This window comes from Cydia amplana, chromosome 1, assembly GCF_948474715.1.
Source record: "Cydia amplana chromosome 1, ilCydAmpl1.1, whole genome shotgun sequence".
NCBI classification, from domain to species: Eukaryota; Metazoa; Arthropoda; class Insecta; order Lepidoptera; family Tortricidae; genus Cydia; species Cydia amplana.
In genome coordinates this window covers 15,954,068-15,967,173 of record NC_086069.1, presented here as the reverse complement: position 1 = coordinate 15,967,173, position 13,106 = coordinate 15,954,068, and the positions used below count along the sequence as shown (strand labels likewise).

The 13,106-nt window shown below is 35.8% G+C and overlaps 1 protein-coding gene across 1 annotated transcript; it reads left to right on the top strand.

Annotated features, from left to right (window-relative positions):
- The first annotated feature begins 7,465 nt into the window (after positions 1-7,465).
- LOC134653494 (uncharacterized) lies at positions 7,466-11,265 on the top strand. Its single transcript, XM_063508865.1, has 5 exons — positions 7,466-7,779; positions 8,156-8,249; positions 9,223-9,362; positions 10,300-10,407; positions 11,184-11,265. The coding sequence occupies exons 1-5, from the start codon at positions 7,717-7,719 to the stop codon at positions 11,256-11,258; spliced, it is 480 nt and encodes a 159-aa protein (XP_063364935.1). The 5' UTR covers positions 7,466-7,716; the 3' UTR covers positions 11,259-11,265.
- Positions 11,266-13,106: the final 1,841 nt, after the last annotated feature.

The window sequence follows — 13,106 nt, the reverse complement described above, 5'->3', positions numbered from 1 at the left end:
TTATATTATAGTTATTTTATTTTATTAGTGACCAGTCAACGGCAACGGGCCACTGATTTCATTATAGGTTAAAAAGATAAACATCAGTTATCCGCCCCATCCCATCAGACGAGCGCTTTTTCAACGCGGGTTATAAAAGCGCTTGAATCTGTCTGCACGCTAAATTCAATTTAATGACCAAGGCTTAAAGTCGAAAATCCAGCGCTTGGTAAAAAGCGCCAACGCCATCGGGAGAGGTGGTAAGAGTGAGAAGAGATATCTGTTTCTCGCTCTCACTTATGGGTGCGACGCACCAAGGTCGCAATGCAGTGCGATAGTGTGTAAAGGGGCCCACTGATTATCAGTCAGCCGGACAATATCGGCCTATAAATTGTTCGGAAGTGTCATCTTTTTGTTCTAACTGACAGGCCGACATCGCCAGGCGGACTGAGGGCCGACGTTCGACGTGTTGCCTCTCTGTCGCACGTGTAAATTCGTACGTAAGTGTGACAGGGAGGCAGCATTTCGAACGTGGTTCGTGGTAGACCCTCTCGTAATCACTATCAGGGCTATAACCGCGAAAATCGAAGTTAGCAAATTGCGGGCATTTTCCTCTGTCACTCTTATTACGCCTTCATTGGAGTAAAAGAGAAAGATCCCCGCAACTTGCTAATTTCGGTTTTCGCGGTAGCCCCTCAGTGGGCCCCTTTACCACTATAAAGTGGAGTCCAGACGAGACAATTTTTCGCCAATCTGATGAAATTGTCCGATCGAATCAGGCCGTGCGGACGCAAACGCCAATTTGATTCCCCGATCAAATCAGCAGGTGCGGTAGTAAAGGTGAACCAGGATCTATTGAGGGTGCGCCATGTTGCGGAATTTCACTGGAACTAATTTTTTCATACTACACTGAATTGTCACCCTATACATGAGAATAACAGCGCCCTCTTGACAATTATCATATATTACTGGTCAGGCTATATCTTCTTAGTAGTTTGTGAGGTGCGGACACAAAAATACCAATTTTCGATGTTAGTATTAGTTAACACCTGTAATACCATGGATTGCGATTAAATGATTATGATTATGATTTGTGTACGTGGGGGCGCTAGATGAGATTGGCGCCAATTATTTTCCTGATCAAATCGGTCGATTTGCCCAGCTCGTCTGGACTCTTAAAAATACCGGTATTGAAAAATGCGTTTAAAAATACGGGATCCCGGTATTGGAAGCCCTAGACCGGACCAAGGTCGCGGTCCGGTGCGGCCATCTGTCTGTTACATGAATCTAGTATTTTAACTGGATCTGGCATGAGGGGTGGGGGAAATGACCGAACGGGATAGTCTTATGTATCTTTTAGTAGGAGTAGCAGCGAAAGCGCTATTATTGTTTATCACTGTCACAGTCTCACATTTTTTTATTCCCCACCGTAAATTTAGTATGTATTATGGTGGGCAACAAATAAATTCGACCAATCATAGTGTCGCATTTCCTATGTTTTGTCCCTCACGGAGGCACGCGTATACCACTTCTATAGGATCCTACCTTCTATGGTCTGTTACAATCGTGACATCTGTAGAGCCCTTTTCCACTTTGACAGTGACAAAGTTGACATTGACATCAATTGATGTAAATAACATCAAATCAAAAGTGATAGGAAATAGGAAAGCACAAAAGAACAAGGAAATTGTGTCTCGACTTGGAAGACACAATAAATCAAAGGCTGCTTAAGTATATTCATTAGTGGAGAAAATACATGGGATCTGCTGACAACTTAATACAATAGGACATCGGATTATTTTACATTTTCTTGTAACCTAATAACGTAAAAGTAAGTATACTTTTTTTACTGTTACGAAGTTTCTTTTGTACTTTAAAAAAATATCTTATAATTGAAACTCGTTGAGTTTCACTAGTAAATTAACATACTCATTAAAAAATATGTTTTAAAAATATACCTACTATAATTTCCGAGTGACTCATTTTTTTAAACGAAACTAGAGCGTCACACTACTTTAATTGTATAGTATAAAGCTCCTACTATATCCTTGTTTTAGATGTCGCGCGTAATAACTTGGACTGTGGGAGTTTTCCTTATTGCAGTCATTGTTACAACAACTGCAGATAAAAAACAAGATGAAAAACCCGCTTTTAAATTGACAACTGTTCCTTGGGCGGCCGCTTTGGTTTGTGCAGCTGTGCTGGGAGTCATCATCTTTTGTTTCTGTACCAAGATTATTAGTTTAGTTTTGATCGCTATTATTATAGCAATTTGTGGTGGCTTAACTTATCTTTATCTCAAATAATTTTGGTAAAGTCTGTTCATTGCTTAACTATTCATATGCTTCAGGATGTAGATCTGCATCTTAGGTCTAATTTAAATTTATGCATCAATTTACATTCTGGCATACTAAACAGATTCATTGATTGTGTGAGATGCATATAGACAAATTCATGCTTCAAATATGGCAGCTAATGAAGCTAGCTCTATATATTATGTGGTCACTCTGGTTATTAAAACTCAATCAATTATTTTTTGATTTTTTCAGATGACTAACTTTTGTGCAAGACTTCTCTTAGACTTTATTCATATTTATCAATGAACAAATATTTGCTAGAAATCAAACATTGTCTAAACATTTTTTCCTAGCAATGGGGTTAAACACATAGAAGTTGATGAACAGAAGATAATAATTGCCCTAGCCTAAGTCCCAGAAGCTTAAGTTTTATTTTTGAATTTGGAACCTTGTCTCATTTAATAAAAGTTAAAATTAAATTTTGGAATAAAGCCTCTGGGACTCAGGATGCTAGGCTATTTATTTTGCTACCCCAATTCAAGCCCAACTGGCCATAACTCTAGCTGCTCCGGGCAGTAAACCCATAAGCCTATAAAACAGCCTTCCACTCCAATATGACAAATATAATATATTACAGGAAGTTCTTGCATTGTGGGTGGCTGGAGTTAGAGGATAAGGTGAATCCTGTATCCGTCCAAGCTGCTAGGACTTTGAATATTATAAGATAAGAGTTATTATGTTGTTTCAACAGATCTTTTCTTACAAAGCATTTTGGTAAATTATTTAATCAATCGCTTCAGTTATTTTGAAGACATTAGTAGACAACTCATGGTCATTAGGAATTTCATGCTTAAGCAGTTAAGGTAAAGGCTGAGATTTGTACAATTGGTTTTTACTATTTATTTGACCATGAATAATAATTTAACTTTATAAGTTAACAGTGTCATAAATAGGCTTTATTCTACAATGTCAATATTTAACATTTGAACACACACAATAGCAGCTATTTTAATTTAAACTTGGTCTTATAATAAGTTGCCTTCTTAGAGGGTATCTAATATCTTATTCTTACACTTAATACATTAAATACTTATGTATCAAAAACCCTGCTGTCGGTAGATGTTGCACCACCAAGTAAAAATTGCAAAACATTATTTTCTAATATAGTATCAAGCAATCTTGTTAAACCATGATACATATCTCTATAAGAAAGAAAATCTTTATAAACTACCCCAAAACACCTGATAAAAGTCAACTAATTAGTTGATTCATTATATATTATATGTACCTATGTATATCAATTGATTTTGTTTTTTTATTATGTATAGGTAATAACTTAATAAGTTGATAGTGAAAATTTAAAAAAATTATATATTAAGTACAGAAAATGTATTAAATATTTTAATATTTGTATTGACTAATGACTGAATAGTAGGTAGGTATTGAATATCGAAATATTTATTTAATTAATGCTGCATAATTTACTAAGTACCTGCTAATATTTCGAGTCTCTTCTTTAAATATATTTTTTGTGATAACACTGTAACTACTGTAAGTACATTTTTGTTAGGTACTTGTAGTAGATGTATTATGCATTGCATCAATTGCATGCATATGATTTATGAACCAATAACTGTTGAGTTTATTGAATTATAATTATGTTGATTCATTAGGTTAAATAAGTGGATTATTATAGCACAATACTAATAACGTATGTGGGTGGGTATTTCTTTACAAATGGTTAAGGGGTTAATAAAATAAAATTTGAATAATTAGATACTCACTGTATCCTTTTTTGATAATTATACATTTTATTATTTATAAATATTAGGGTTTTACACCCTGGATGTATTAATTGAATTTTAGGTAAGGTAAATTGAAACGCACACTTTTACTAAAATAATAATAAAGGGTTTGGTGATATCTTTCAGAAATATGTTTTATTTAATTTTTTAAACATTATAAGCGATACTTTACTCAAAATCAATATCAAAAACCCATGAAACCAAGAGCGCCATAGGCAGACTTTAAAGGGGCTTTTGTATATATGTACCTATATACATACTATGAATAATTGGGAATCACAAGCAAAAGGGAGAGAGGGAAGGATTGTAGATACCCCAATAGTGGTCAATAGAGTCCGTCTAGCACTGGGTAGGTTTTTAATTTATTATTCCCTTTATTTGTCTTCAAACTTAAGTAAGGTTTTTTATAATATGGATATAAAAATAAAATACAAAAACAATACAAAATACTTATTTTATTATTATTATTATTTCATTCATAATTTGAAAACCCATTTATAATAAGTTTTAATCGAGCTTTGCGTAAACTTTATTTGTGGTGAATAAAGGAAACAATAAGATTTAAGCTTAGCAAGTATTAACTTTTAAGCGAGTTTTAAACTTGTTAATATACGTTTTACCATAGCTCCCATACAGCTTATTGACCGAGCGTTAGCGAAGGTCTCCGTCTCATCTTTGGCACGCTACGTTGGTGGCTTAACGGGTGTTATTACGTCGTCATTAGTAGGTATGTGACGCAGTACGAGGTTAGGTCTTTTTTAAATACATACGTACTCGTACTTAATACAAACATCCTACGAAACAAATTTTAAATAAAAAATGTGGGCATCAATCAAACTACAAACGACCGTAAATTGGGCTCTTGATTCGGAAATCAACTGAGACAAATTCTTTCCTATTTTTTTTGTAGGTACCTAAAGCCTATTTTGCTGTGTACAATGTTTCTCTACGCGTTTTATTTAACAATGGAACTTTTTAGGCTACTATTCGAAGCGCTTACAAAGCAAGTGAAACAAAGGGATCATAAAATGTATAATCCGGTCCGGTTTTGGCAAAGCAGCAAGCGCCAGCTAAAAATCTGGTTTGGATGATTGCTCAGCAATAAGTTATGTAATAAAATTAGGTACATTCTTTTGTTCTCCTATGCTTCGTTCTATCTTTCATAGTGAATGCGAATCTCGTTTATTATACCTAATATTCACTGACTTAATATAAAAGAAATAGACACACAAAGCAGAACAAAAACGTCAAGAAATGTGGATCCCAATGACGTTTCGCACCATTTGCATTGATGATAAAAACGCTTACGTAAATTTTGAGTCAAGATAAATGTTTCGTACAAAAAAGAGCTTAATGTCGTAAGCATTAAGTGTCAAATTTGCATACATAAGTACCAACACTGTTAAAAAATTTAGTCCGATGGCACAAAACGTAACGTATTTACGTCAAGCAACGTCAAACGAGAATAATGAACGAATGGAGTCACTTTGGTACACTTGAATAGGTATTACTGTACAGAAAAACCAATTGAAGTTATAAATAAAACAAATTTAATTTAATGGGGAGTTTAAATAAAATTAATTCGTGGTTCAAATTCAAACAAATTAAATTTTTAATAAGTAAGTATACGTCTTTAAATACTAATTTCCTTGAAATAAATTCAACTTATTAAATAAAATAACTGTGTATTTTAGATCTACATTTACTCATCGCACGGGTGCACGGGGACATTTAGGTACTGATTGGATTTTTTTTTATAAAGTCCATACTTTATAAAAAAAATCGGGTTGTTCCCACTAGTTACCACCAAGTTGATATCAGTGGTAACTACTAGGATTTTTTTTCCCACCTTTTACCACTGGTAACTACTGGGAAAAATAATTCCCACTAGTTACCACCAAAGCGAGTTGGTGGAAATAACCCAAAAAAATCCTGTGGTTGTCGCTGTGTTCAGACAGGTTTAGCATTTACAGTTAGTCGATATAAGCCCTTATTGGTTGTCGGAAACAGGGAAATGGGCCGATCACACAAGTGCCGTTTTGCTTTGTTTAAAACTGCATCACCCCTATCTCTTGCTATAATTAAATAGCAGTCCACTTTGCACGTCGCATAGGTTTTCTTGGAAATCTTGAATTTAAACATAATATTATTCCTTACGGATTCCATATAAAAATAAAAATAAATGTTGACCTCACATCGACTCATTAGATTTTTGTTCCTTGACATCCCTTCTTTGGTACTAACAAATTAATTTATTCAAAACCATAAAATTACCACCAGATTACATAAATTATGTAATGCTATCCAAAGAACTAACCGAAAGAAATACATTCCATCCTTTTTCCTTGTTTTATCATTGTTATTTTTACATATTTTAACGGCACATTTCGTAATTGTTGACAACTTCACATTTGAGCGTTTCAAACAAGACTAAACGAAAAAGTAACGCGTGATCTGTTTCAACGTTACTTTTGTGGGGCCATTTTTTGCGGCTGATTGGGTATCCAGTTCTTTATTCTATATCAATGCTAATATTCCTATGTAATTTAATTTTTTTTTTCATTTAAATTTAAGCAGGTTATGTGCCTAAACTACTTAGGTTCCTCTAGTTACAATGCGATGCAAGTGCAAAAGAAAAGTATACAAGTAGGTAAGGGTTAAATGGCAATTTCTCATGGCCATACCAAACCACATTTCGACCAGCATTACACATTAGGTACCACACACGAAAGGTCCCAACCCTGTGAGCTGTGTCTCGTTACAACCTATGGTTGTCGCCTTAGCCGAGCCAGTCGCGCTATAGCTCGTAACACGAACTGAATTTATACCTAGGTATTTCATATATTTACCTTCCCTAGCTAGATGCAGATATCTAGGGATATTTTAAAAATAAGTCAAGAGAAAAAATAACACGATTTAAATAAATTAGATTCATTTACGGTTTAAATTAAGCTGTTAATTATTTTTTTGTAATTAACTAACGACCAATAACGATTGTAGTTAAGGAAGTGTAGGTACCTAATGCGCTCGTTTGAGTTCTAATTGATCATCTAAAAATATTCATGGACATGCTTACTTATTTAAATTATTCATAAGGGTTTCAACAACTATTCTATAATTATAATCTATAGTTCGCCGTAAGGATTAAGTAATAATTAAATAGCAAGATTATACAAACGTGCATACTGTATTAGGTAACTAGGTATCATCTAAATACCAGGAATAATTATATTAATTAGGTAGGTATACCTACTTACTAAATTAAAAGAAAGAACTTAAATGTCCCAGACGCCAACCTGTCTGTAAAGTATGTAAGTGTTCATGCCACATTAATCTCTTAAAACACCATGTACCTATTGACTTGTAGAAAAAGCTTGTAAAAAGAGGTTCTTTATGATTTTACCTGCCTTAAATGCCATGCAATTTGGCACTTTATTACAAAAGAGATTAGTGCCATAATGAATTACTGGCAAGACACAAACACAGTTACAAAACTACCCCTCCCCACTAACAATTAATGCTTAATCTGGAGCCGGCCGGCGTTTTGCACTGCTCATTACAAAGTTGTGTCTTACACGGTGCGCTTGTCTGTTCCCTTAGAATTAGTTCAAAACAGTGTGATAATAGTTTTAGTGATGGCAAATATTATTGACGTGGAAATGGATACCTGCGAACCAGATAGCACGGTGGAAATCATCGTAAGTTTCATTTTGAGCGAAATAATGTGCATGTTATTTTAATAACTAGAACTTTTGCAATAATAACGATAGGTATACAATTATTATTGTTCTATGGCCATAAAGTCTATTGTTGACGGTAGGATGTGTACCTACCTAATTGCCTATATTTAAATAGATCTAACATAACTTTAAAGTTTAAATCTCAAATAGTAAAATAACACGCAGACAGTCAGCAGCAAAGTTGCTAAGCGGACTGGGTGTTCAAAATGATCTAGACGCGACTTTATTGTTAAGAAATAAGAGCGTGTCAAGGTAATTTTGTACACCTCGTCCGCTTAGCAACTATTTCTGCTGACTGTATGTTGTTGTTTATAATTTATTGTTTATATTTAAGGATGTGGAAGAAGAAACAGTGACTGAGGAGCGAACTCCGCTGCAGGTTATGAGTTATGAGCTTGTGGAAAGGCAGAATATGTGTGCAGCTATGGGTAATTAAGCATATTATTACTATTAGAAATGTATTAACATTTTATTTGAATTCAAGTAGAAAATCAGGATGGAGTTTAAAAATCACACGTGTCAAAAGTTGGATTTAGTAAGTACTTATACTTAGACGTCATCTTTATCAGATCCATAGGCCAGTTGCACCAACCACAGTTGACGGACCGATCAACGTTATAATATGGCTCCTCTACACGATGGGCCAACGCCGGCCACTCCAAGGGACGCATTTATGCGTTAGAGGGAGCAAGTGATATTGCTATCTCATTCTACCGCATGGCTGCGTCCCTTGGAGTGGCCGGCGTTGGCCCATCGTATAGAGGAGCCATTAGTCAGCAGTGAACTATGAAAGTTCCCACCTTATTACCAGATGGCGTCACTAACGCAGCCGGTCCGAGTTCCCATTCATTGTGTTCGGCCAGGCGTGTCTCACTCCGCGATTTCGTCGCTTTGCTACACAGGTAGCTAAAAGTACATCCGTTTCGGCCCCAATTTTGGGGAAAGCCATAAGCCGCGCGTGGCGCTGTCGCCACCTAGCGGCCATATCTGTGCTGATCGTAACAGACGCGTTTTGTTAGAGAGTGAGTCTTCTGTACTTAGTACTATTATTTATTTTGTGGTTTGGCGTTTAGACCACTGCTTTCGGATTCTAGTAGCGCAACACTATCTAATAGTGAACGGAAGTTGAGTTATTTTGAAGTATTGTCTCATTTAGTTCCACCACATATCATGTTCCACCCATTTTGTTCATCGCTAAAGATAATACCTACCTACGTCAGCTTCCCTTCAATAGATGGCGCTAAATATTGATGGAACTCGACTGTGTGTTAAATTCACTATCACCACTAGAGTCTTTTGGAATGTATGGGGCCCAATACATTCCATGACTCTTCTCTTTCCGATCAGACTGTATCAGTCTTCTAAATGTCTTTTTTAATTCTTTTTTTTTGTATATTTTAGTGGCGGCCAGTATTCGAGACAGAGACCGCGTCCGATCACAACTAGAGGAAGCCCGAAAACGTCGGGAAAGCGTCACGGCGGATTATCTGCAGGTGATGCAGTTGAGTAAAAATGCTGCTCGAAGCCTTGCGGACGTCAAAGTGAGTATCTAATAGTCATCTTAGGGATAGTTTTCAAACAATGTTTTATTTATTAGTCTAAGAGCAGCTACGGAAATAGGTTTGCCATTTATAGAGCAACGAAATCCCTCTATTTAGTGTGCCATACTATCATTATTAATTAATCCGCGCGCCTGGCAGCTGTCCAGCGTAGGGCATGCAGTACCGGTCCCGGTACCAAGAATTTCATTTCCCGGCTCTCAGGCATCTTTTGATTACTTTTAAGAAATTGTTTGTGTTAGCGTACAATCTTTATGAATGACTTATTTTCATATAAATAATTGCATAAGAATTAATAAATCACTTATTTTATTATAAACAAACACTTAATTGGCGTTGCAACCTATTTTACGAAATTAACCGGCACACTTTGCCTTCGCCTGGGCCGAGCCACACGGCTGTAGCGTAGTCGATGCACTCAGCACTATGACGGCACCGCCTGCTTGCACAAATGTCTACTTTACTAGGTTACTTTGTCGGGTTATTTGGGTCCCCCGTTTCATAGCACCATTATTAAATGTTATATAATATCTCGAGCTAAAGTACTAAAACATTACTACTATTGAAATGGGAATAAATAGTCATATGATGAGAACCGGGAAGTACCGGTACCGGGTCTTCAGTACCGGTTCTTTTGACACTATAAAATTCCCGGGAATATGAGAACCGGGAATTCCCGGGAGCATGCCCTAGTCCAGCGGTGGGTGTGACAGTGGTTTGCCAACAAAGAGGTTGTAAAATCAATTGAAGGCTTGGCCAGTTTTTCGTTTTGAGGTAGAACCATAAAAATAGGTACAACCTTAAAGAAATTATATCCTTCGTCACTTGTTACACTCATGTTTCTTTAGGATATTCTAGCTAGTAGGTAGGTACAGTTGAAGTTACACAATAACAATTTTGTCATTCAAATGTTTTCCAGGCTTCACTTGAGGACGCAATGAGGAAGCGCGTTGCTCTGCTAAAAGAAATCGAAACTGAAAAGATGTGGAGACGGCCGAGTGCTGAAATGTGTCTAAAAAAGCAGCAGGTAATTTATTATGCATACAAATCTGAGGATTCGAAAGGCTCCTGAATAGGAATCTGAATTGATGTACCTAAAGTCTATTTTTTTATTCGGTAGACTAAAATGACATTTCATAGTATGAAATGACATTTTATGTTCATACTATGAAATGTCATTTTAGTCTACCGAATAAAAAAATAGACTTTAAGAGAACCTGAAAGGGCCGTTAGTATAAATCATCTTGAATTTGCACATTTTTTAATCCATCGCGCCGAAAATTAAATACCTACCTAGAAGTAGATGTCTGTAAATAGGTACACTCTCTAATACTATAGTTTTTGGCGAACCGCGAGTTTTCAGTTCGGGCAATCTACTAGTATATGTATAGTATAGTTCTGCGCTGGTGGCTGGTGGCCTAGCGGTAAGAGCGTGCGACTTGCAATCCGGAGGTCGCAGGTTCGAACCCCGGCTCGTACCAATGAGTTTTTCGGAACTTATGTACGAAATATCATTTGATATTTACCAGTCGCTTTTCGGTGAAGGAAAACATCGTGAGGAAACCGGACTAATCCCAATACGGGCCTAGTTTACCCTCTGGGTTGGAAGGTCAGATGGCAGTCGCTTTCGTAAAACTAGTGCCCACGCCAATTACTGGGATTAGTTGCCAAGCGGACCCCAGGCTCCCATGAGCCGTGGCAAAATGCCGGGACAACGCGAGGAAGATGATGATATGTATAGTATAGTTCTAATACTTCTATTCTAAGCGTAGCATTGACATTTTTATTTGTATGTATTTTCAGGAACTAAAGGAAAGAGTAGAACATATGAGAGCCATTTTGGGTATGGGCAAAATACGCACACCCGATGATTGTTGACCTTGTATGAGGTAAGTAATTTTCTGTAAAATATATCTGTGTTTACTTTAAAGATTGACGATTCCGAATAAATTCCGTATTTTTTTCAGGTCATCTACATAGAAGAGTAGGTAAACTGTTCTTATTACTAATCTAAAGTTCTTAGTCACATATTCGGTACACGGCGGGAAGAAGTTGAAACTCTCGGGAAAAAATGGAAGAAATTTGAACCTTATATAATTTAATTTAAAGTTCTAATTTCTTCAACAAAATATCTCGAGTTATCAGCTTCTTCCCGCAGGGTACGGAATATAATATAATACTACCCGTTCGCTTCAAGATAGCCGTCGGCGACTGTTACATGATAACGTCACAGTTACAATTACTAGTAGTGTCGAGAAAATATAATTAGGTACGTACTTTATTCTTTAACGCTCACTTTAGTTTTAATTTTTTGTGATTGTATTAAATTTCAGTAATAAAAGTAGTTGTAAAAGCTGTGGTAGCCGAGTGGATAAAGCGTTAGAGAAGGTGATGCGGGGAAGCGAGCCGTAAGGTAATGGCCTACTTTAAACGAATGGGTAGTAATCATATAGACATACCTAAATAATTAAATGTAATTATTTTAGTTAATTAATTAGGAAAGCACTCAAATTTTCTTGCGTTTGTAATTTTACTAGTCCTAAATAGTCAAAATAAGTTATCTCTAGGTCGTTTCCGTAATTCATGTTACGGTAAACTATCGGCAAAGTTAAGGAGTCTTGTAATTTTATTTGATAAATAATTATTTATAAGATTTATAATAATTGAATAAGTTATAGGATTATTGGGGAAGTACTCATTTTTTTCAATCCTTATTATAAAAGGATGGAAAGACTTTTGTAAGCTAAACTACTGTGATCGTCCTCTTGTCTTTGACATTATTCATATTTTTTTATTGTATTTCAAAATGATACCTACACTGGAGGTGACCGGAGTAGGTAATAAAGAATATTAAAATAACTAGTCTAAATTAGTAGTCAGGGAAAAATGTAGATTAGATAAACTATTTCTAAACTGTGAGCCCTTCCTCCTTCCTCATACATACCCTCCTGTCTCAAGGTCCTACGTAGAATATTTACTTAAGTTTGATGAAATTTAAATCGTGTTCAAATGAAACGGAGTTGCATTTCTATTATTTCAGTAGGTACTTAAATTTTCAAACAAAGAAAATTCATCATAGGGGAAACTGGGGAGGGTTGATCACCCCTTTTGTTTTTAGCATACATTTTCTTAACTATTTGTAGTATTGAAAAACTTTATAGACCATACGACTCAGAATTTATCTCTTCATTAATAGTTTGAATTAGAACAGATTTGTGCAATAAATTAGATCATTATTTAATGAAAACCCATACTGTTGACTTTTACCATGTGTCCCCTATGTAAGGGAGACTTGTTTACCCCTGGTCGGGAGCCTTGATCCTAGGGGGATCAAGTGACCCTGGTTCTTGGGACACATGGTAAACATATTTTTACCATGTCTCCCCATACCAGATTCTCATTGATTATATAACTCGGATCGCTATTAGCAATGCATCTATAATTTGTAAAATACACAGCAAACATATATCTATTGCATCTTCCATGCTTTGAAGTTGTATTTCCCGTAATCAGATGTCTAAGCCGAAGGGATCAAGTCTTCCAGATTTGGGGACACTTGGTAAAAAGATTTTACGTGGCAATGTCATATTTCGAGGGTAGTATCTACATTAATTTATTCACTTTATCTACAGAAAATTAATATATGAAGATATCAAACACATATTTATCCATAATCTTATACTTTTAAAAAACAATGTAATCGTATTATCCATAAAACAACATAAA

Excerpts from the sequence above, each read along its gene's own strand:
- LOC134653494 (XM_063508865.1), top strand. The coding sequence starts at position 7,717 with ATGGCAAATATTATTGACGTGGAAATGGATACCTGCGAACCAGATAGC. Across the intron at positions 7,780-8,155 it reads ATAGCACGGTGGAAATCATC|GATGTGGAAGAAGAAACAGT; the intron begins GTAAGTTTCATT and ends TTTATATTTAAG. Across the intron at positions 9,363-10,299 it reads GAAGCCTTGCGGACGTCAAA|GCTTCACTTGAGGACGCAAT; the intron begins GTGAGTATCTAA and ends AATGTTTTCCAG.